This window comes from Protomyctophum parallelum, assembly GCF_964188405.1.
Source record: "Protomyctophum parallelum genome assembly, chromosome: 2".
In the NCBI taxonomy this organism is placed as follows: domain Eukaryota; kingdom Metazoa; phylum Chordata; class Actinopteri; order Myctophiformes; family Myctophidae; genus Protomyctophum; species Protomyctophum parallelum.
The window spans coordinates 49557098-49583724 of record NC_139699.1 but is presented as its reverse complement, the minus strand read 5'-3'; the positions used below and the strand labels follow the sequence as shown (position 1 = coordinate 49583724).

The window sequence follows — 26627 nt, the reverse complement described above, 5'->3', positions numbered from 1 at the left end:
ACAAGCTCGGTGCCACGCTATGTACAGTACTTGCTTAAAACACCAAAAGGGGGTTCACCGTCCTGAATGGGTTAAAAAGTGTGCAAAAGTTTCCTCTGGGCTTTCGTTCATGTATTCATTAGATCTAATGGCTGTCAAAGTTAATGACACCGTCAGTGGTAGTGGCAGCAGAACATTCACTTGGAGCAGCACCACTAATCTGTATGGTAAACCAATCTTTATGAGCTCCTGACATAACCATTGATCCGTTTGCTTTCCATTCCTCCTCTCTCTCTCGCTTCCATTGATCTCTCTCACAGCTTCAAATGAGAATCAGCAGGCCATATGGATGGTAGTGGTCACTTCATTGTTTTCTTATCATTCTCAACCACTCTACTGTTAATGCTTGCTGGGCATCACAACATTGCTCAGATTGCCGTTTCTAAAGCTATAAGCTTCTGTTCTGAATATCCGAAACCCTTGTACTTTTCCGTGGTAAAAGCGCTCAAACTTTCTTCTTTCATGCCTTGATCTACTTACCCCCCATGAAAAATAACACAATGCACAAAAACTAATTTCACCCACTTATGTTTTACTTGTAAAACTGTGATGTGGCAATAAACCGCATTCTGAGCTGATGCACTTCGGTGTACTGGAACTATATGATTATTGGAACTGAAATAAAGGCAAGACACAATTAGAATGGATGTTGCATCCATTCTAATTGTGTTTGGTTTCCCTGGTTTTTAAGTGAAGTTTGTTGTACAGCACTTTGTGACTTTGTCTAGAAAGCTCCTATATAAATACAATTAGTATATTATTATTATTATAAGAAGAGCGCAAGCTTTTGAGCATGACCAGAATTAAGTGCAAGTAAGTTTCTATTATAGATCTAAATTCTTTCTTGACGTGACACAATCCAGTCATAATGTGCACAAAGTACAATATGAATCAGTTTGGAAAGAAGAATGGCATTGTATTGTATAGTCTTATTAAAGGCCTTAGATTACATTGACAAAGACCTCAATAACAAAAATAGATTAGATTCCTAGAGTGCCAAAAGCTGCACACACAAGCTGCATAAGCCGTTATACAGGGTTGATTTATGCCATTGACTCCTCCATGCACACACAGTGTATCATCTCAGGAGGCATGCATCACTGTCTCCCACGAGGCCTAATGCTTCTCTCATCTTCCTTCCAGGCCCCACATACAGATGCGAAGGCATCCGATGCTCTTTATCGGAGTTCTCTACTCCTACAGCAGGTTTTCTCTCCTCTAGGGAGCATAGCTACGTATGCTCATTTCAGCCCTTAATAGAAGAAAACTGGCAGAAAAAGACTCGCTGACTGCAAAAAAACAAAGAAAGGAAAACATTTCGGTCCTGGGACCAGTGCTAAACACTGACAAAGTGACAAAGGTACCAGGACTGAAACATTTGCAATTTTAATCTCACTTTGAACACAAAGCACTTTATAATGAGCATATAAAAAAAGGCTTGGTTTAAGGTCTTTTTCTGCTAGTTTTCTTCTATGTTTTTGAGACCACCGCTCCTGCAGTTAACCTAAAACAAAGGACAAGAAAGTCGCAGATGTTTCCCTTGCGCTTTAGCCCTAAATAGAAAGCATTCACTTCAGCGATTTCCACTACTACTATCACCAGCAGGGGTCGACATTATAAATGGCCCACGCTGGCCCGGATGTACTTTACAGATCGTCCGGGCCAGTTATCATATACAGTACTGGCCCGTTTGGCCCAGTGGAAGAAAATGCCTTCATTTCACATTAATGTGAAATCGTCTCGGTAAGCTTGTTAATTCATTTGCTGCAGCCGTGTGTAAGCTGCTCAGAAGCTCAATTGAAGTGGGCTTTGGGCAAGTAAAAACTCGGCTAAAGTTTTGCTTAACAATGATCGAGTAGTTCAGCTAAAGTAAACAAATGTATGCTACAGAACAGTTGGCCAATCAGCTATGAGTAGCCTATCATGCTGTTGTCCATACTACACACGTGCATGTGTGTGTGTGTGTGTGTGTGTGTGTGTGTGTGGGGGGGGGGGGGGGGTGGGGGGGGGTACTGTATTAGGTGTCAATTAAGAGGGGTGATTTAACGTTAATGCACTTCTGCGTTGCTTTTGGAACTCGCCCTGTGGGCTCGTTCCTGCACCATCGCAGGCGTGCATTAATGACGTTAAACCACCCCCTCTTGTGTAATATTGCAATTATACTTAAGGGTCACAACTCTTTGATAGTCCCATTTCTGCCGCAACATAATGTTCTCTCTGAACTCCAAAACTCCCTTACCGCATCAAACTTTGAGCCACAAATAAACAACATTTGCAGCCGTTCAGATTTTGACCATCATCTTGACGAGCATGCAGATTGAAGATGGCGACAGCGGGTGGAGAGTTAAACGACGTGATTAGATGTATGATCTGTATTCGGTCATTATTTAAACAGGGATTTTGTCTAAGGGATTATGTCTAATGAATATGCATTGATGTGCCTGCAAAATGATTAATATAATTTACCTTGGCATAGCAGGTGTTTTCTTTCAATAGCCTAGCTCTCCTCTGAGCACTGCATGGGAGATTTCCAACGTGAGGGGACAGCCGTTTTAGCTGTCAGTCCAACCAGCTGTTTGCAGACTATAGCATGTTACTGTAGACAGTGGCAGCCTTATATATTTAAATCGTTAGTGGTTAACGGTTTTATAACGGTTTTATTTATAACGGTTTTATTTATAACGGTTTTATAAATAAAAGAAGCAGTCAAAGTTTTTGAACACTAGATGGCAGTAAAGAAGTTAATCAAGCTGCTTTTGTGTATTTCTCTACTTGGCTGTGCTGTATACTGTTTATGCTTTGAAGTCCAATAACACACACTGACACACTTTTTAAGTAAAGTAAGTAAAAACATAGTAATAACAAGTATTAATTATTACAATTACAATTATGACGTCATGAACGGGGCCTCCTAATCCTTAAGGCCGCCCCTGACTGTAGATGGTTTAATTATATTGTTCTGAATACTGTGTAGATTTGACTTAGATTCATAGTAAGACAAGGAAACTGTGGGACATTTTGGTTGGGTCTGCACTGAGGAGCAATAGTAGTTGCAACACACATGTCTTGGTTAATTCACGTATAATTAGCTGTTATTAAAAAATATATATATTGTATTATGATCTTATTAACCAACATGCATATAACCTAAATGTTTTTTTAACTGTGTGGATTTCGAGAACCACTTGGGAAGTCGTCTGCATCTGCAGTATGCTATGCAGTATGATTTATGACAAACATTTTTGACTCAAACTTTTAAGCAGGGAATCATAGCTTCAAATTGACATATTGGTTGTTCAGTTTGACCCACCAGTTTTGGAGATATGGCTTATAGAGAAATGTCTTGCAGAAAACAGCGAGTTGAGAAAATAGGCTTGAAAGGTTCACTTGTGTTCACTTGTGGAAGCATTTACTTCATATTTACATGTTGATTTCAGCTCTGACACTTATTTCAGACAAGCTCTAGTATGTGAAGAGGCTGTCTGTGCTATTAACTCATTTTGGAAAAAGTTTGTCTCTGGTGAAAAGCTGGAGGTTGTGCGATGGCACGCTCTCGGTCAAATCTGGTCACAAGTGGAGGCACTGCAGTGTACTAAAATCCTGCAAAGTCGTGCCGTAAAATACTATTCTAATCATAATTCATATTCTAATCATAATTCTTAATTCAGTCAATTGTTCTGAACTGTAGACAATACTATGTCTGTAATTTCTCAGGAAATTATCCCACTTATTTCATGCTCTGCGGATTAATGCAATCATAAGCATGACAAGGCAAGTAGAGTAGCTATCACTGTTTCCAGTTGGGGTGATTAAGTATCACAGGGACTGACTTTAGGACGAAGGGGGGGAAATGCAATGTCATTGTAAAATTAATTTAAAAGTAATGAATTCTATTGACGGTCGTCGGTCACACAAAATGGTTACCTTACCTACCGTGTTAGAAAAGCCATTAAAACTCCTGGTTAGATTTCTGTCCATGCAGAAATATCTAGCCTTGGCCCTCGCCTGCTACCATGGACTCCAGCTGTATGCATAATCAATCCATATGTATTCATAACCTTCAATAGCGATCAATGTTTTATTTCTTTGACAAAAAAAATGTATTCAGCGTTTATCATTCCAGCTTCTATCACAAAGGAATAATTAATCTTTGCATATATGAATACAGAACCCACCCTCACCAGTTCACCACAAAATAATCGATTGAAGGGGACTTAATTGAGCCCAGGCATTATGTTTAACAATCTGCACCTCAACAAACCAATGGGATCACAGTTGGTTTGAGGTCATCATAGCCCACCCTGATTTACCCTGCACTAAAGAGCATTTTCTGCCAACCTAAAAAAAAATCGCCTGCTCAATAAACGGTACACTTCCTTCAAATGGTTCCATCTTAAACAAGGTAACTAACAGTAACTGGAAGACAGGAAACACTAGGAACGATACTACAAAATAAGATACACAAAACCAAGGCAACAACAGAGTAACAGAAAACCAAAACCAACGCGAAACAGTCAGGAACACATGAGCAAATACATACATAACATACTGAAATCAGTGAAAAGACAGAAATACATTAAAGTCCAAAATCTAATTAGGACAGTCAAAGTCCACAGTCCGAGGAGCGGACCGTGACAGTTGGGTAAAAGACCCCCAAACCTCATCATACATTTCACTTTTCCTCTTCAGAATATAAGTTATCCTTTCCATAGCACAGCAACTCTGAATGTTTTTTTTCCCATGAGAGTAATAACACGTCCATAAGAATTTGTTTATTCCTTGGTATGACTATGGTTACATGAACACAGTTACTGCATGTTCTATAATCTATACGATATATTTAGGTGTAAGAGTCCCCTCAGAGCCAACACTTTGAATAAGTGTTTGCTTACAGTAATTGAAATTTCTTGTGATTGTAAATAACGCAACCCCAATGCAATGTATTCTGTTCTTCTTTTTACTTGTGAAAACTTGTGAAAATTACCCGGTTGCTTTGCTGATCTAGTGCTGAAGTCTGCGAACGATACCATAACTTTTGCTTTACTCAGAGTGGAGTTCTAAGTTGTCAGTCCATTTGTCCACCACTCTATAGCCTTTACTCTAGTAGCGCCACCCTTAGGCCAAAATGTATCTTCAAATCTGATTCCGAGGGGCAAATTGTCTTGAATCTTGCCTGGGTAGCATGCTACCCATGCCACCATTTGGCCAATTTTCAGTTAAAGAGCAGCTCAGACGATAGGGCTGCTAGAGGATTTAGAGTAAATTATTAGGGCACTATTTTGGGGCACTTGGGTTGGCAGTGAATGGGCAGCATATAGCGAGTCACAGACAAAACCACCTTATGGCTCCTCTGCTTCATTGTTCTATTAATCCCTCAAACTGGAACACATATTTTAGCATGTTTATTATGCATTCTAACCCACATGTGACAACAACTTCCGTGTTACAGTGACGTATCCAGGGTGAAAGTGTAGCCACACACACACACACACACACACACACACACACACACACACACACACACACACACACACACACACACACACACACACACACACACACACACACACACACACACACACACACACACACACACACACACACACACACACACACACACACACACACACACACACACACACACACATTTATTTTTCTAACAGGACAGTTGTGTAACAGACTGAGTGACGGGTTTGTATTCGTAGGCCTATACATTGAGGATTTAAACAGTGTGCTGTATAGTACCAAAGCCCTTGATAGCACCCACTCTGTGGTGGAATGGGACAATACATGAGGGAAGTATAGTAGAGACAAGGTCACACTGTGATTCTGGTTTACTGCAAGCTAGTGAGTACAGCTCCTGAGTTGTCTGAGGTGAAATGGCAAAATAGGAGATAGACAGTGAAATCTTATTAAAGTACGCCTCTTACAGCTTAGGAGGTGGGAGCAGCAACCATGTAGGCGTCTTACAGCTTAGGAGGTGAGAGCTACACAGATATGGAGGTGTCTATCTGTGTGGTTTGTGTGGCAAATATGAATTGGGCTTATGAATTGGCCTTTACACTAGCTGAGAAACGTACCAGTGCCAGTCTTGGTGATTGCATTTGTCATATTATCCCTAAGACAATTTTACATCATCTACAGTTTGTTTGAGGTGCTGTACTGTACATATCCTGTTTGACTACTCTGCACAAGGACATTAGATTGCTTCTTCTTTTTAATGAAAATTAGCCCCTGTGTCAGAGTGCACTGCTCTTAAAGGTAATGCAAAGTGATCATTTGATTGATCATGATTGAATCACTCTGGAAAATACCAAAAATCTGTCGCTACACTTCACCCACCACACTCTCTGTGTAGTGTCTCTCTCTAAGTTAGCCATTCACCGGTGTTGTATCAAACATCTGAGGAAATCCACACACACAGCAACAACAAACTACTTCTCCAACTCAAGCGAAATCAACTTCGCTTTTCTTAGTCAATTAATTTTTTCCCCAGCTTGTGCAATTCGAGCAATTCTTCGGTTGTAGAAGTGAAAAATCTCTCGTGCAGTGGACGGTGGTCACACCAAACTTAAATTCTCCCCTTGCGGGGGGGGGGGGGGGGGGATTCTGCCAACGATTTTTAATGGGAACGGAAATCCTTGAATAGCAACAGACCGCTCTGTTCCATTGAAAAGCAACAGACCACTCTGTTCCATTGAATAGCAACAGACCGCTCTGTTCCATTGAAAAGCAACAGACCACTCTGTTCCATTGAATAGCAACAGACCGCTCTGTTCCATTGAAAAGCAACAGACCGCTCTGTTCCCATTGAAAAGCACACCACATTACACAGGCAGAATCACAGTTCGGTGTGACGTACCCCAACAGTCTATGTAAAGGTTTCATGTTTGCTAAAAGCCTATGACTGCATATTTGTAAATAGTATGTTTTTCTATTATTTGAAGATTGCCAATGTTTCCTCGATCTCTTGCAGTTTTTCTAATGGATGTTGTGCCATTTCAAATCACAGCCAATGTCCCCCCCCCCCCCCCTAACCTCTTCTCTTGCCAACCCTCATCCAGGTTGGCAGTGAAGCTGAAGTTCATTAGCATCTTGTCTCCCTGTCCCCTTTTCACCTCCAACATTCATTTCCTTCCTTAACTGCTTACACCTTACACCTTCATGTACACTACAGTAGGCAGTAAGCATACGCACACATCACCTAGTGAACTTTAACAAGAAGTATAAGCACTTATAAATGCTTTTTCTTTTGCATTAGTTCATGCTGTACACTTTGTAACTACTCCTGTAGCAATAATCTCGACAATGCCCTCTTCTTAGACTAACTTTATCGAAGAAACAGCAAACAAAAAGAAAACAAAAATGCCAATGTATGTCTCTGCCTACTAAAACCCACCTGTCTCACTTAAAACAAAAAGCTGAGGCCAGCATATGGTCCTTTGACAGCAGCCATCAGCCCATTCTATTCTAGCGTACACAGTGGCACGCTGAGCTGGGCACTCAACGATGCACATGTCACACTACAGGACATGCCCTGGCTGTCACCTCTTTGATCGCTTTGTCTAATTATACACAGCTTGATGTGCACAGATTAATGTGGCCCATATATCACAGATATATGAACACACATTATTGCACGCATACAGGCACACAGGCACGCACGCACTTACACACATACACGCACGCACACACACATGCAAGCATGCACGCACGCACACAGAGCATGTGACATGGTTGGCATTTGAAAGCCAATTAATGCATGAGCAGACTTCATGAACAGACTATAGTCGCACCAGATTGTCATGTCACAGGCACAGGTGCAGGCAGCGCACATCTCTTATAGCCAACACCAAAAGAACACCAATATTCACACAGTAGCAACACCCCTCTCGAGCGCACACAAATGCATACATTTAACTGATATACTGTAGTACACACTAGTTCTTATACATAAGTAACATAACACAATTTGACAATTCCTTTTCCACCAGAGCCCTCAGAGCCAGTAAACTACATTGCAGTGTTAGTGAAAGCTTCCCCTGTCTCTCCGCTATGCTAATTAGAGATTAGGAAAACAAATTCAACATGCCACAGAGAAACTCACTTCCAGCTCTCCGCCATTAGCATCTCAACAAGACCCCAGTTACTCACCACTAAAACAAGCAGGCACAAAGACTGGCAGTAAAAATGCCCGAGGACAAGAAAAATAAAATAGAGAAGAGAGTAATTAAACTAAGGCTAGTTGGGTAATAAATAAAACATTAAGATGTTAGCTTTCTAACACAGTGGTAAATTTGTAGTAAGACATATGGCTGAATACTGCAGTGCATGGTTTATCCATAGACACCGAAAACCTTAGCACCCCTCACATGCCCACAACCACAATGCAGCAGGGCTATTCTACTCCTCATGACCCCATCCACCCAAAAGGCAGTATTTAAACCAGACTACACCCTCAACTTGCCTTGAACCAATTTCATGGCTGATCTCCCCAGTATGAGGGGCTGCGACAGGCCAATTCCACCCAGCAGGACATATTTGGCCCCTGGGGTCCAGAGGCCTCCGACAATGGGCTGATCATTTCCAGCACGTGGTGTCACCATTTAACGGGTCAAGAAAAAACTGAAATACACATTAGGGAGAGGCCTAATCATACATTAGTGTGCCGCTAATACTGGTATAAATTATTCATAGGTTTCCTTGTGAGTTCTCTGCGAACATGCTGCTATTTGTAGACTTTCAAGTGGATCGGAAGAGGAGGATTTTCATTTGATTTGAAATTCATGTTCAGTCTATTTAGTTGCAGATTGTAGAGAAAGTGAAATGGACTAAAACCTAATAGTTTTATTTCAAGTGGGGAAGTGTAGATTATCTCAATCTCACTATGCAGCACAACTTTGACAACCTATTCTCTGACACATTCTGCACTTGAATATTAGATCCTGTTAATGTAATTGTAAAAATCACACCAGTGTAAAGTATGGGGCACTCTTATCATCGTAGGTCATTATGCATCATCTCATACTGGCCAATCAGAATGCCTGTTGCCACAAATTTACATCATATTTGGCGGACATTTGACCTAATTTCTCCTTTCATTGTCAATGGTAAATATGAGACGTGTGGGGACAAGATGACGTAAAATTTCCCTTCATTGTCAATGACATTTAATGTTTGTGTTGCGGAGAATTTGTGGGGACAAAAGCTGTATATAGGAGGGGCTAGAGCCCCTCAAAATGTATACCTGGTATCTGACTCATACATAACCATAAACAAACCTGTTACGCCCAATTGCCCATATATAGGCATGTCACAATCCCTGGTTTGATCCCCATACTGTAGCTGGGGGTCACATTTTCGATGAGGAAATTCCAAGATAATAGAAAACTACAGTCTACTAATAATGATCAGTAGTGAGGACCAATCATATGAAAATATGTGAAGTGCTCCTTTAATTAAGCATAAATGCAAGAACAATTTTGAGGGGTGCTAGCTCCTCCAATCCCCAGCTTTGTCTGTTGTTGTGTACCCCATAGCGATGATTTGATTGTCTGAGCAAAGTACGTATTGAGGATTAAAAGTGAGGACAGAAAAGTGAAGACAGAAAAGTGAGGATGGAAAACTGAGGACACAAATGTGTGATTGGCCAGAATGAGATGATGTATGATGTGATGAGAAGAGCGCCCCTCACTTCACACGGGTGTGATTTATTATTATTTTTTATTTAATGAATGGGGCTCCTTGGCCAGAAACCCAGATTGGATTGCATACCGTTTTTCAGTGACACAATTCCTCGTTCTCGAGTGCTTAATTCTTGCATTGAAAATATACCAAAGGAGTAAATTTAATGTTTGACATTGACAAATGGTGTTTGTGCAGTGACATAATTGATTTGGAGCAGATGTGATATTGAACAGCATATTCTAATCAGCCAAACTTATATCCATTCTCTGGAGTCGCCATGCTTTTATCCAGTTGGTCAGATCTTTATTGGCTGTAGCATATATGCTACGGCATCGACTAAGACTGATTAATGAAGGGAATGTGCTGCAACAAAATGATGCACCACCGGCGTATACCATACCAATACCATATGCAAGGGATAATCAATTGGGAGAAGGTTGTTATTGAGAAATAAACCGTGAAACGGTCATAGACCCTGACAAGATACCATAGTAAGGGTCTAATCACCCTGAAGGGGTAAAAAAAATTAGAAATTTGACCCAAAAGTAACAACGCAATTTCTAGATAGAGTGAAGAAGATATGTAGAGTGGTGATATCTGATGAAAACCATGTCAAACAAGACTAAAGCTGCATTCACACAAGACAATAAAAAAATTCACATTGCTTGAATAATGGGAAATGCATTTCTCTTTTGAATTTATTGCACCAGATATGACATTTTCACTTAAAGCAACAAATAACTGGATGCTGCTATGTTCACTTTGCTGAACGTCGCTTGATTTTCATTGCTCATGTATCATTTACCATGATACATGCAAAATAGTGTTTGATATTGTGTCTTTACATTGTGACTTAAATTAATGTTGAATCATTTGCAAAAAAACCTATCTAACACATTTGCCCATTAGATTTTGAGATATCTTATCAAATGTATAAATTTGATATCAAATTTAAATATTGTCCTATGAAAGGCCATGGAGTCACCAAAATCGTTAGGGTTCCAGGGAGCATTATGTGCACAGCAAATCCAACGGCATTAGTGGGTTTTTTTTAGATTGTTTGTGTGTTGACTATATATGGCATTCTTAACAGGGATACATCCCTCTTGACAACACTTGCTGGCTTATTAGCCTCAGTTTCATATGGGAATGGGATGTGTATAGTTGCATGGATGGAACACAAGGTCAATTACCATGACAAGCCATGCAAACGTCCAATTCCCAATACACCTGAGGATTGTCCATGACATTGCTTGAGTTGTACGAGTACGCTGTTAATGCCATATCTCTTACTTACTTGGCCGTGTCAATATGAGACGCTATACATGAGATGAGACCTTCCTAATGAGCTTTGTGACAGGCCATCGTGGAGGATAACACAGGATTATAGATTTGCTATTGTCCCTATTAAATTACTTGAAGTGAAGAAGCGACAGGCTGGAGCTAATTAGTGCATTTGGCAGGAGAACCAAGGGACTCTTGTCATGTTACCTTACTAATGGGGTTCAACTTTAAAGACATCCTGTCATGGCTTAAATACTTTCCCTTTCAGCAGTGGTGGAAAAAGTATTAATACTACAATATAGAAAATAAAAAGTAAAGTAAAAGTTCGGAATTGAAAATGTAGTACAAAAGTATTGGTATCAAAATGTAATTGAAGCACCAAAAGTAGAATGTACTCAATATGCAGAATGTCAAGTTTTTCAAATGTATACAAATCTTTAGAAAATAGCACGAGCTACAAGCTCACAATGCGTTGCTAGTTTTTAGCTGAAGGGAGTGTTTTTCTTGCAAAACTAATGCTTGCAATTGATTCAGAATCATGAATAACCTCTAGTTTGACACGTCACATGCTACTTAAAGCATCATTAAAATGTGAAATATTTGCCTTATATAGGATTGAAATGGTACCCCAACTTTCAACCCCTCAATTTACCATGATCCACACATTTTTAATACAACAATTTTTGAGTGGTGCAACCACTCCTATAGGCAGCTAATGTGTGTCTCTGGTTGTGTCCGTCCCTGGCTGGCTGGGTCTGTCCGAGCACGAAAATAGTGCCACTGTTACGCATCACACACACACACACACACACACACACACACACACACACACACACACACACACACACACACACACACACACACACACACACACACACACACACACACACACACACACACACACACACACACAGTATATATGATGATTTGGAGTTGCACTACTCACTTCACACAGGTGTGATTTTTAATATGTTATTTGGATGAGGCTAAGGATCATAAAAAACCTTGAACGATTACTATTCCAATTTATTTTGCGTCAAACCTTAGATTGACTAGCCCAGTAGTCAATAGCCGTAGTTAGCATATCATCATTGCATCCTTTCTGTACTCTAGTGAATTCAACTGTACATTTAGTTTGAAGGCTAGTACCGATAAAGTACAGATAACAGTAAAATGAACAGCACTAGCTTTCTGTTAGCCTAGTCCCTAGTATCCTGGTGCCTCTGCTTTTTGTAAAGGTTATAGTATTTATTTCGGTATGTTAATTTGCAGTAGTTAATGTGAGAGGATCCACAGGTATTACCATTTTATGCTCGGACACCTTCTGACTTCGTTGTGTTAAAGCGGATGTGATGGATGGATTCATGTAGACATTCCTCCTGTTCAGTTTAATCATTTTGCAAATATGTTTTGCCTAGTATGAACAAGAGTAGCCAATATTGAATATGACAGTGAATTGCATGCTCTGGTGTACATTTGGAATTCCTTTTTGTCCTCTTAAATGCCTGGCTGGATCTTTGAGCTTCCATCATCCCCGACAGAGAGAAAGCCCTTTAGGCATTTGGGTTGGAGCCCAACATATTTTTTCTGCTGAATCATGTATCTCAGAATGGAGAAGGTCCCCTCCTCCCACCACAGTGCTTTAAATTGCACAGGAATAAGCCAAGAATGTTCATTCTCTGCCAGCAGCATACTCCGGATTTCCTCGATCAATGAGATTACTGCCGTTTATATTCAAACTGTTGCACTGTTGTTGTCTCCACCAGGCCGAAGGCATGTGGGGAGAGTATGTTTTGCACTCCGTCCGTGTGTCCGTCCGTGTGTGTGTGTGTGTGTGTGTGTCCGTCCGTCCGTTAGTAGCTAATCTCGGCCACCGTTAACCCGGTCGATGCCAAATTTTGCACACACACTCCCTGGATGCCAACGATGAACCTCTGCCCCAAACTTTCCAGAACGGCCTGTTATAGCGCCACCAGGAGGCCGCTTTGTGCAAAACAACTTTTTGCACAGTACACCTACAGATTTTGTCCAAACATCACGCAAATTGGTACACAGTCTCTCTACAGCCATTCAACGAAACCGGTCTTTCAGATTTCTCAGACTCCATCCTGATTGGTTAAGATTGGCTTCCAAAGTTCACAGGAGTGCTCAGTTTCAAACAAAATGCTGCAAATCATGAACACATCGCGTGATTTCCTTGAAATTGTGCACCCACATTCCCACTAGGCCGAGGACGAAATGCCACATGAACAATTTCAACTCAGCCTCAAGGTGGCGTATAACTGGCCGAAAAGTGTTTTTACCTCTAACTGCACGAATCTGTGGATCACTTTGTATGCCAACTCCCTAGAGGCCAAGGAAAAACCTTTGTCTGGAATTTTTCACATCTGCTCTTTATAGCGCCACCAGGAGGCCCACATATGTAAAACACATTTTCTATTATTACTCCTTCAGATTTTATCCAACTTTCACGCAAATCGGTACACATGATCTCCATAGTCATGTGATCAACACAGGTTTGTTTGATTTCTCATATTCCATCCTGATTGGCCACGATTGGCTCCTACAGTTTTCAGGAGTAGCAAATGGCCACAACTCGGCAGCGTCCGATTGCGATGAAACTGTGCACGCATATTCCCACTAGGCTGAGGAAGAATCCTGGTGGAGACCTGTGCCGATTGGCACTTTATCTAGTTTTTGCTTTCTTTTAGTTTTTGCTTTCTTTTTTTCATGCTCCTGGTTTAGCTGTGTTGAGCCACACGATTAAAAACAAATAATATTATTAAGACTGCTATAAACACAATACTTGAACTCCATCCCTTGAGGAAAAAGAATATATCAAAAATGTATGAAGTACTACAAAATATCAAACCCCCTTCATTTGATAACACTAAATTGGCTTGGGAAACAGATCTGGACGTCACGTTATCGGACGAGTCTTGGCTTAACTGTCTAAGAAGAATTCACACCACCTCCTTGTGTATAAGACACGGCCTCATCCAATTCAAGGTTGTACATAGGCTCCACTACTCTAATGAAAAACTAGACAAGATTTACCCTGGTTTTGATGCTGGCTGTCCGAGATGCCAGCACAAGCCTGCCACGCTGGGTCATAATTATGTTTTGTGGACCCCTGCCCGGTGATTGCTGTTTTTGGGGTGTCTCCAATCGAGGAACGGCTCACGGGTCTTCAGGCAAACGCTGTGGCATTCACAACGCTTTTGGCTCGTAGATTGATACTTCGACAATGGAAGTTGGGGAAACCTCCCTCGTTCAAACAGTGGGTCAAAGAGGTTCTCTCCATGATTCCCCTAGAGAAACTAAGGTACAACCGTAGTGGTTCTAAAGATAGATACATTATGACTTGGACCCCTTTCATAGAGTTTGTAGAAAGTATACCTTTCCCTTAAACCCATATTCCCTTGTACAATCTGATACCTCACACTAAACCTGACATTGGGCGACCTCTGGTTGGAGGCCCTCAGTAAGTAGACAGTTGGATATAGAGCAATTTACTATCTAAACTGAAAGATGGATACAATGTATGTAACCTAGATACCATACCCTGATGGAAAATGCTGTTTATTTTATTATTATTTTTCCTTCTTACTATGTTCATTAGTACTTTCAAAACTAGTTTACTAATTATTTTTACTGTCTTGTACTGTCTGTCTTTGTTTTATTTGTCTTGTTCTGACCTTGATTGGGGGGGAGGGGGGATATTTACATGTCGGATACAACAAAATGTACACATATGGTTTTTCATTTATTCATCAATAAAAATCAAAATAAAGTGTTAAAAAAAATATATATATATATATTATATTTTTGGAAACGGTAAAGATGACAGCTTTGTTGAGTTTCTGGAAGTAGTTTTTATTTGTATTTATTCTCATTATTTATTGAATGAATGTAACTGTCAGTTACATTCATTCAGTCGAAATTGATATTTCAATTCAGCTTGGTGCTTATGAAGTTGGAAACCAAACAAATACATGCAAGGGCGTTTTTTGTCGTTAATTGAGAATGCTGGCAGAGGCTGAGGATTGCGTTCCCAAGGTAATGATCTGTTGCAGGGTTTGTCATTAAGCCAATAAATCTGCATGCTACCAGTCATTAACCCTAATGGCAAAAGTTGTGTGAAATGATCCACATGGCTACATTTATTTATGGCTGCATTCCTTGATGTTTGTCTGTGTGGTGGCTTAAAGTTGATAATAAGAGAGCACAAGTCAACATAAAGTTTGAGTTTTTACAAAAACAAACATGACTTTGGAGTTATAACTTCTGCCTTTTTTTTTTTTACATTCTGCAGTAAAATAAAAATTAAATCTAGATAGAAGGTAGAATCTACACAAATCATAAGAACAAATGAATCAACAACAGAAAAGCAGATGAATGATAACACCTTATCATTCATTTCACCTCATAATCCATTTGATTACTCAACCAGCCCACTTTTCACAGTCAGTTTGCACTCTTCAGACACAGGCAGACAGACAGATACAGAGATCACCATATACACTATGAGCACAAAAGGGACACTGACAGACGGTTAAAATGGGTGCTGTGACAATGGGTATTGCATACTAGGTTTCCAACTTGTATCGTTCTCAAGTAGGCCAGTGGCCGACGGGCACAGATCTAGTTAATACAATGCTTAGTACAATGTAAGATGTACTGTACATCTTACGTCTTATGTTTTTGTTAGCCATTCATACGTCAAATGTCTTCCTGTCTGTCAGATGTTCAAATGTTTGGGAAGTTTTGGAAACTTTTATGAGTAATACATTAATAGCTGCCGCTCCCTCCACCAAATAGATGCTGTAGCTTTTCACCTCCTCCAGTTCTGAAAGGCAGCTCGATGGGAGTTCATTGCTTATATTACGATCCCATCCCAGCACATTTGCTCAGTCTAAATATGCCAATAATGTTCACCACATGAATCAATTTAGTACACTGTGGAGACTTTACTGGCAAATGCATAATATTTCTTTTCCCTCTGCGTGTCTTTGGTTTTCACTAGATGTGCAGCATGAGTTGTCAAAGTCCTCACTAACACAAATTGGCTTGGAAGCATAATTTCTATTAAAATTGCAGGTCATTAGAATATATATATTTGTTAATGTGATACTTTCCGGTACGCTAGGGGATGGATGGTTCAGTACATTTCCAATCCAAGATAAAAACAGGCCTAATGGGCTTTCCATTTATATTTGGCAGGATATTGCAATCTGTTCTGTGTGCGTGTAAGCATGTGTGCGTGCGCGCGTGCATGTGTGTGGGGGGGGGGTGCTACAAAGATAACTTGAGAATGGATGGGCAGATTTGCATGGAACTTGGAGATTATGAAATGTAGGCTGCCACAAGGAGTTGTTTAATTTTTGCATTGAAAATGGCACAATCAAGATACTTAATAAATGTTGTGGGTGGACAGGGTTTTTCCTGTCCACACCCCAGGTGGATTTGATTATTTTCCATGCAATGGAGTGAGATTGGTACCTTTTCACCAGCATTTCTTGTATAGAGGGTTTGCCCCTGTTTCTTATCTCACTGCTGCCTCATAAGCAATCAGATTCAAGGAAATGAATGAATGAATGAATGAATGAATGAATGAAATGCGGCATCTTATCTGGGAAAAACAAACTGTAGAGGCAACACAAGGATATAGATAAATCTGTTACAAGGCCAGTGACATGTATCCAGTGTCTAGCACTCATACGTAATTAACGTTCAAAATGGATTCCTCCATTGCATCTCTCCCATGCGTCAATAAGTGGGAATAGCTACAAGATGTGCAAGTGAGGGATGAAAGGATGAAAACAACTATTGAGAAAATGCTACCTTATTAGCGTCAAATTTCTTCTAAATAAAAGTGTATACTGTACAAGAAACAGAACAAAGCCTTAAAGATGTGTGTATAGGACACAGTAAGTTTGGGGATTGGTTACAATGTGTGGTTTGTGCAAAAGAGTGCTAGCAGTGATGTCAGTTGTTGTTCATCCAATCACCACACTATGACTAACATGTAGCCGTAGGAGTATGAAAGCAGGAGTAGCAATTTGCAATCTGATTGCCAAAGACGTGATTCGTGATTTCTCTATGATCCTTCAAATGAGAAGAACAGACAGAATATATATATTTTTTCTTCTTCCAATCATGTATCTGAAAAGTCACCTATCAATGTCAGTGGGTCAAAAGGATACCCCTCTCCGAGTGAATTTTTTGTATTTTGATTTTTTTGTACATACAGTAGTTTTTGAGATATCTCGATTATTGTCATTATTGTGTTGTGAATTAATGCATGGGACCCCGAATGTAAATAAGACCGCAAGGTCTTTTTTCGGTGCAATCCTTTAGGATCAATGTGCTTTGACTGTACTGTACTGTTTTGCATTTGTTATTGTCTAATAAAATAATCAATCAATCAATCAAAAGTATTAAAGAAATAAAGAAAGAAAGAATAGACCTACATTCTTTGCCACAATGCCAGTCATGAACCAATAAGGGCAGCCACCCATAGCTGTCACAATAACTCATCAGTCTTCAATTGAACATTAACATTTGGAATTGTTGGCTGTTATGCCAAAGCCCAAAACTTTAATCTCTAGCTCGAACCAAAAGGAAATTCACTCATGGGATCATTGAAGTGATAAAGAGCCACATACACATATACTGTTCCCTAGCTGTTACAACTCACTATACCTCAACGGCAGATACAACATACAAACTGTAGATTCACATCAGCATTCAATTCCAGAACCAAACAGTTACTGAACATGCCACCCAGCCATTGGGTCCCAAAATGACAGTAATCACACTAGTATACACACAGCATACACACAAGCAGCAGCAGTGGCAGCAGCAAAGAAGCAAAAAACTAAGTTCCTACCTTGAGCCGTCTTACTTTACTCCATCAGTTGTGTAAGTGATGCCACCTTCAAACATTGGAACCCATGGATAGAGATCCAGCTCTCTTTAGTTCATGATGAGCCCTCCAGCGGCGTCTCCTGTCATCTCCATCCTCCATACATCTGGCTAGCTGGCCACTACTTTCCTCCGAGTATCAATGGCACCAACCAACCTCATTCTCCTGGCTGCCATCTTCTCACTCAGCCTTGGATTGTTTAGTACTGCACATAGCATTCTGGTGTAGTGGTCAGGGATTTAGGGCATGCTCTAGGGTCCAGCATTCACAGCATTTCACAGGAAAATGGACTCAGGTCTGAGAAGAAGCTGAGCTTGGGGGTCTGGGGTCATCACCACCCTGGCTTGTGTACCTGTGGAGCAGGTTGAGAGAGACACCATAAGCTTTGAGTATACGGTAGAAAGAAAGAAAGTTAGCTGACATACTGTACTGTATACTGTACTCTGGCACAACTCACTAGCAACAGCAGACAATTAGCATACACAGCCTGTATACATAATTATAATGCATCCTTCCGGTTACAACATATACAGCCTAGTATACAGACAGTAGGCTACATAATTATAGCCTATTATATATCCTGTGTAGTATACGTAGGTGTACATACGTAATGTTAGTTTTATATCAAATAAATAATACATTTTAGGAAGGTAGCTGTGGGGACATTGGACATGCCTGGACTAGGGTATGCCTAGCCCCTTTCGGCACCCTCGGTTACCTTTTCTGAATTTGGACGGCGGTACCCTAGGGATGAGATGTTTCAAAGATGCATAAAACAGCTTTCAAAGATGCATAAAACAGTTTCGCACACGGAAACGTGTGCGAAACAGGGGTAAGTTTTGCTTAGCTGAAATTCTCTCTCTCTCACTTCCCATGTCCCGCCTCCCACGACACAACAGCATTATAAACATCCTGCATGTACGGATTGTACGCGGTCGGCCAATCAGAGGCAGTAACTAGGACGCGCAGCTAGCCAGCCTCGGTGCGGGAGGCGGTACAATGGGAAGTCAACAAGTAAGTCAAGAAAGAGAGAGGAGAGAGAAGTTCAGTGAAGCAAAGTTTTAAAAAAAAAACAATAAAAAAAAAACTTAACGGCAACTCCGATTAGCGCTGTTTTGCACACGTTCCTGTTGTCTCCTATAGCTGTTTTATGCATCTTTGAAACATCTCACCAACACTCAAGTGACAGCGCAGGTCTCCGTGAACAGACAGTAGGTAAATCTGCGTCCTATGGAGAGTGGAATAAGCAACGAGGGACCCTATGGTACCGCCTTCCAAATTCAGAAAAGGTAACCGAGGGTCCCGAAAGGGGCCAGGGTATGCCTTGAAATAAATTGAGAGATAGAAATCTAGATGTGCAATTCAGGTTGTAAGACTTAGTTTCAAACAAGGATTTAGTGCTGTGACACCCCAAACAAAAGTATGTGCGCACACGCACCCACCCACCCACGCACCCACACAGGTAGCTAATTAACTCACCTGCAGAATAAAAACAAACTTCCTAACAACCCAGACTACTCCACTCAACTTCCATGAGGTGTAAAGTTACATTCTAAGTGGTTAATTTCACTCTTTTTACTACCAAACATGAGGAGCTCCTGTCTGTCAGTTTGTTTGCAGCAGATGTGTGTTGTGTGTGTGTGTAGGGGGAGGGGGCTTGGCTACCTGAGGATTTTTAAAGAGGCGCTTGAAGCCTGCTCAGTGCTCAGGGAGTGTCTACCAATTCACTGGAGTGTCTACTTTCTAGTGCAGTGCTTTTCATGTTCAGGTCCATTATTGTCTCCACCAGGACATGGCTGCGACGTGCTTCTGGTTATGTTTAGGTGAGGGTATGAGGTGGCTTGTAATTTTCAGTAGGCTCCCAGCATGTGCAGTAGACCGATAAGATTGGTTAACGTTTTATCAATGCCAATCGCAGCCAGTAGGCTCCCATATAAGCTCCCTGCTTATATCTACAGAACCCTTTGAAATATATTCCATTGGAATTCAATAGTGGGAAAGGGCCAATGGAATGCCATAAGTTTGGTTATTGACAGAAATTTCTTTCCGAAAAATAATCACCAGATGGTCACAAAAGCAATAGGCTGTTGAAATGCATAAGGCATTCGTGCACATTTTGAAGCCTTTTAATCGAAAGAGCTCATTTGCATGAAATGTACGTTCTTTTCATGTGTTCGCTTCCATGCTGGAAGGACCATTATCACACATACTTTTGATGATCTCAGCTAGGGAGGGATGGCGGAATATATATAAGGAATATGATTCCTTTGTCGTAGGCTGAGCCTGTGGTATCTGGATGACTGAAAAGATGAATCACCTTGTGCCCAATTAAAAGCAATGAATTTCACACATCTTTTGAAGCAGGTTTTCTTTAAAAAGATCTCGACCCTTCCAATGGGTCAGGTTCCCAGTGAGGCTAAAGGTGTTTACACTACAGACTGCTGTGTTTTCGTATATCTATATTTTTCCCCCCGAAAAACTCACCAGTCAACTCACCAGACCCAATCATTTATTTATTTTTAAGTGGTGCAACCACTTCATTAAGGCGCTATGTGTGTCTGTCCCTGGCTGTGTCCCTGCATGGGTCCCTAGCTGGGTCCGAGCACGAAAATAGTATTTGGTTTGTTTTCGCAACCAAGTGTCACTGTTGCGCAGCCACACGCACGCACACGCACACACCCTGGATGTTCCAGGGATCCCCTGGGGACCGCCACTCGGTAACTGTAATTTCTCAACCGTTTCGGACGCGGGGCGGCTCGCCAGAACCGGGCCGGCACCTTGGTTTAGTAGTGTCAATAGAGAAAGCTATGGACTATTAATCTTATTTTACCCCCCTTTGAAGTTGTTTATTAATCATTTCTGTGAACATAACCATGTGATCCCTTTCTCTGTATCTTAGTATCTTATCTTACTCAATCTATTGGTTTTATACCTGTATATGTGTTGTGTGTATGTCTGGCCTCGTGGGGAAATATGGTGGGTGGGTGGGGAGGATTGGGAAAGTAAATGTAAAAAACAAAGTCGTATTTTCAATCAAATTAATCAAATTCAAAGTATTTGTATTTAGCAATACGATGCGATGCGCATTGTGTCACTGTTAAAATGTATCGTTACGCCCCTACTATGGACACAACTCACTCTCCCCAAGAAAATCTCTTAGAGATTGAATTAGTTGCCAGGTTTTTACCATCTCCTTGCTCCTACACACAGTGCAGAACAAAATGTTTTATGGGTTTTGCAAGTTTTTATATTGTTATGGATCTAGATAATACTACTGTATTAGTAATTGATGGAATTTTTTTATGTATTTCCATGGACCTAAAACGCTAAATATTGAATTGAATTGAAAGATGATAGTAGTATTGTACATTACATACATTGTACGTACATTGTATGTACATAGGATTGCATACATTACGTTTTAACCATAAACACTATACTGTAACTCATTGACTGGGGTCCCCGTGGGGCCTATACTTCGTCTCCTCCTTTTTTCGTTTACACCAAAATATCTTCTCCATCAGTGTAGATCTGCTATGTTCTCCTATTATGACATGCCCAGAATAGGAACGCTAGGGTTCATAATTATAGTTAATTGCTGACAGCTTTAAAGTAATATATCCAATATACAGAGGCTGCCGGGATTGTTTAATTACCTTTTGGAGCATACACTGAAGTATTTGAGCCTTTGATCCATGAAAATCCCCCTGAAAATAGTTCCATGGCTTGTTGTCGAACCGAAAAACCTTCCACCGTCGTGATCCGGAATAACAACAGGCAGTGAGAGCTGCTGGAATTAAACACATAAAACAAATAGTGGGTTTAGCGTATTACACAGGTCAGAAAAATGGATTAAATAGCGTGGAAAGAGGGTTATGCAGCAAAACTGTTTTAATTGTGGGGCATGAATACATGCTGAAACGTAAATGTGATCCTACATTGCATGAGGAAGAAATTGCATTGTAGAACGAACCTCACATAGAAATGTAGAACTCTGTCATCATATAGGCAGCCTTGCTGGCATTATTAAAAAAGGGAGCAGCTAATGTTCATGAAATATACAACAGGCTTCTGTCCATATTGTAGCATATATCACACCGCTATATTTCCAGCTAAAACAATAAGAGCATGGTGCTCTATTCATCTGGATTTATAACCTTGCCAGCTGCTGTCCCATACTTATTGCCAAAGAGCCATTACCAGCTGAATATGATGTCATAAATCGCATCTATAATGAAGAAGGCTGGGCACAAAAGCCTCTGTGTGATTTTAATTGCAACTTTTGAATTCCTTAGGCCTATAGTCTGCATGTCTACCAAGTTTTTTGTCCTCTTGCGTCTATGTGTCACGGTGAGACATGTGTTGGACCAAATGCAGAACCACAAGCAGGCAGGCAGATAAAGTCCAATGATTCACAACTGGACAGGACATACATGGACAGGACACTATGACAACAAACTATAAACTGGCAAGGGAACACTGAACACAGGGAGGTTTAAATAGACTAGACACAGGTGCAGCATAACTACAATCAACAGGCACAGGTGAACAACAAATGCAATTACAGACTGGTGAGACAAGACAGGTAGCAACAAATGGAGCAGACAGGAAACACTAGGAACACAACTACACAATACACACATTTCATGACAACATGCACAAAAGTCTTGTGATGACAGCTCATATACAGCTAAGTCAGAAACGTGTGTGTGTGTGTGTGTGTGTGTGCGCGCGCCCGTGTGTGCGTGCGTGCGTGCGCACCTCAATAAAATGACACAGTCTGTATAAAAAACAATACAGCAGAGGCAATGTGTAATTATGTCTTCTTTTATTTTCTGAAGAGATTATATTACACTACCCGAATAAAACAGTTTGCGGTGTCAAACTGCTGGATTATATAAAAGTGACCTCCATAGCACATTCTGATGTCTCTGTTCCGTAATATGAATACAAGTGTAAACATCTGATCCCGATGATGAGATGATGTCAATAGAAACGTGGCAGACTAAAACACTGTTTCATGTGGTGAAGTGGAACAGATTATTCTCTTGTTGCTATCTCGTTACGCTCATGTGACTGTCTTTTAAACTGTGGATTGATTGATTGATTGATTGATTGATAGTACTACATACTAAAGTACTACGTTGTCGGTCCATATGTATAAGTAAGAAAGACTAACTACATAGACATTACATACATACAATCATCATGAGTGTTAAAGTGTGTGTTACATTCTAAGATTTTGCTGTGTATACGTGCATAATATTCATGCAGATAAGGTCATGTCTAAGTAGTAAGTATATGATTTATTCCACGTCTCTGTGTCTCAGTGTGAGATAAGTCCATAATGTCATGGTTTGGTCTTGAACCTGGTTTGAACGTGGACAGTTTATCTCGTGTGTGAGGTCGGTGCAGACACACAGCGGTGGCATGCTCTGACCTACAGTGCACAGCGCGGAGCTACGGATTAAATATTTATCCACCTTTTATGAAACGACGGTGCTGACGTTCCATCTTAAGTAGCTCACTTGATATTCCTCATTCATGCGTTGGGAGACAAAAGAGTGCGTGCGTGCGTGCGTGCGTGGTTTCATCAGTGGTGAAAAGTATACATGTACTCATGTACTGCACTTAAGTAGAAGTTTTAGGTACTTTTACTTTACTGGAGTATTTACAATTGTCAAAACTTCTATTCACAGAGTTTCACATATTGCAGTATTGATACTTTTAATTACTGTAAGTAAAAGACATATGTGAGCACTTTCTCCCACCATGTGCCATGTGTGTGTGTGATTTTACCAGCTGTCACATATTAAGCGTTGCCTCCCCCCCCCCCCCCCCCCCCCCCCCCCCTTCTGTCCTGTCCTGTCCTGCAGGGCGATGACGTGCTGACGGTCATTAAGATGAAGGCTCAGTGGCCGGCCTGGCAACCTTTGAACGTGTGAGTATTATCCGTTGAGGTGGCAATTAAAGCCTCGTTCGTTTGTTTGTCACATGTACTGTATGTCACAAGTTACAACATGTCCAAGTCCATTGGGTTTTCAGAGGGATTGGACTATTACGATATACAAACCCAACTGGTGCATTGAATCTAGACTGTGACGACGATGACCCAGCTCATGCTCAGACAGAGCTTGATTGATTGATTGATACTTTGTTGGCAGAAATGAAATCAGTACAGGATACAGTCAAACACACGTCCAAAGGGAGCGTTGTGGTCTTGTTTCCATTCAGGTTCTGGCTGGGTATATCATAAAAAAGAAAAGAAGAGAAAAAAAAAGATATGTACAGGTTGGGGAAAAATTAAGGGGTTATAAGGAGGTGGAGGTAGTCACTAATAGACTAGACTGGAACTCACCTATGCTGGAAAAACTAGGCACAGCTGCTGGACATGAGACTAATTAATTAGAGCGACAGGGAAAGAGGAGTGTGTGTGTGTGTGTGTGTGTGTGTGTGTGTGTGTGTGTGTGTGTGTGTGTGTGTGTGTGTGTGTGTGTGTGTGTGTGTGTGTGTGTGTGTACGTGTGTGTACGTGTGTGTACGTGTGTGTGTGTGCGTCAATTCAACAAAGGTGCAGACAATCAGAAATCAGCAGAGAGTGAGCGACGTTTGTGCTACTGTATGCCGAATTAAAGTGGACTCGGCCCCAGACTTTTTTTCTCCCTGGAAATAAAAACGTCTGGGTTTCCGAGGCTACTACTAGACTAAGGGGGAGCAATCATGTTTGGCCTGTTTTAAAGGACGCCAATGATTAGCATTTTTTGAGGGAGGGAGGGAGTCAGGGCATTCCACACTTGGGTGGCAGTGCTGTAGAAGGAGAATTTACCCATGTTTGTTTTGAAAGTGGGTGGTACCAGATCGTTGTTCTCGCTTTCTCTTGTATTGTGGCTGTGGGTGTCGCTCACTTTTTTTAGGTAGTTAGCTGCTATATAATTTACATCAGTGTGTCACACTGTTTTACTCCTAAATTCATATAGGCGAACATTCCGTGAAAATAGGTCAAAGCATCACAACTGTGACACGTTGTAAGGTGGTTGATCGCCATTTTCTGCAAAGAGATGTGTTAAGGGGGGGGGGGGGGGGGGGGCAAGTACAGTACAGACCCCTGGAGAACCTGGTCAGCAATATAGGGTTTAAGAGTGGTTAATCTCTTATTCATGAGCCAAACAAGGAGCTCGTTAGGCTCCGTGCTTGTACAGAAGAGATTCTGTTGAAGAAGGCCTGTTTCCACTATGGTTCCTTGAGCACCCGCAGGCCCAGAGAGCAGCTGAGACTTGAGTCCGACGGTGTCGCTCAGAAATGAGCTATTTTCTGCAAGTGACACCATCGTGTGACAAAGTATAAATTATGCTTTAGTCTCTAAAAAGCAAGAACACAGTGACAGAAGCAACCAATTCCACTGAGAATAATGAGCTTCGTATCTTTACTATCTTCTTTATATGCAGAATAATTAATGTGTGATTTTCTCCCACCTAGAATGCTCTTTTATGCTCTCTGTTTAAATCCTCATTTCGTTAACTTTACATGCCTGCACAAGATATGCATATCAATATCAATCATTTTTTTATCGTCAATCATCGTGACGTGGTTCTGTGTGTGTTTTTGCGTGTGTGCGTCTGTGCATGCGCATGTGCGTGTAGTACAAGCCATTATACAACGAGGCTATACGTGTCAGCTCATTGTTTTTATATTTGGCAGTTTGGGCCATGTCCACAGGCTGGTGGTCAGAGGCTTGAGGATTATGGGGTTGTCCAAGTGTAAAGCAAAGCAGCTTGCAATATACTGTTCAATCTCCTCCATTATAGGCAGTCGGTCTATTTGGAGGAAAAGGTGCTTTTTGTATTTTTTGTATATTTGTATTTTGTTATTTTTTCTTTTCCCAGATGTTGGTAATATCATATGACAGACTGAAGTGACCAATAAATTCATGTACATCTGTTGCCTATATTTTGTACATTCAGGGCTTGTTTGGATTCAAGCACTGAGACACGTGATGTTTTCCGAGTGTGTGGGATATCAGAAGCGTGCGTGCGTGCGCAGGGTTGGGAAGTAACGGATTACATGTAATCCGTTACTGTAATCAGAGTAAAAACAAATACGTAACTGTAACGTCTTAGAGTACATTTTAAAATGTGTAATCTGGATTACAGTAACGGGGTAACGGAGGTTACATGAGGATTACATAACATTCTCCCCTTCCCCTCATTAATTTTACAAACAAGTTATAAATTATTATAACACCAAACGGAATGGATTGGAGTTGAGAGCAGCGCGCACCTCTCTGACTCTGTGTAAAATCCTCACAGTGGAGGCTGCTGCTGCGTCAGGGCGGTGTTGCCAATTTGCGAGAGAAATAAGCAACCAGGTCTATGAAAACAAGCCCAAAAGAAGCGACTATAAAAGGCCACACGAGCACTTCAAAGCTATATATATATCGTCCATTAAACAATGTGCATATTTATATATGTTGGCTATTTGAAAATAGACGATCTAAAAGCTCACAACCGTTCTACCATTATTTACAAGCAACTTCAGAAAAATAAGCCCAATGTGGCTTATAATAATCAGACCAGGCAACACTGCAGAGATACTAGATAGGAGAGCATATGATATATTGGATTGGGGATAAATAATGGGTAGCGCAGTCTTCTCTTTTAGGTAAAATACAATGAGGCTTTTTATTTAAAGAG

At 40.9% G+C, this 26627-nt stretch overlaps 1 protein-coding gene across 1 annotated transcript in view; it reads left to right on the top strand.

Annotated features, from left to right (window-relative positions):
• The window catches only part of spon1a (spondin 1a), a 123556-nt gene that overhangs the window by 60465 nt on the left and 36464 nt on the right, over positions 1-26627 (top strand). Inside the window, exon 7 of the mRNA XM_083792359.1 lies at positions 23815-23879. Coding sequence (XP_083648485.1) covers positions 23815-23879 — 65 coding nt within the window. The remainder of the gene's footprint in view (positions 1-23814; positions 23880-26627) is intronic.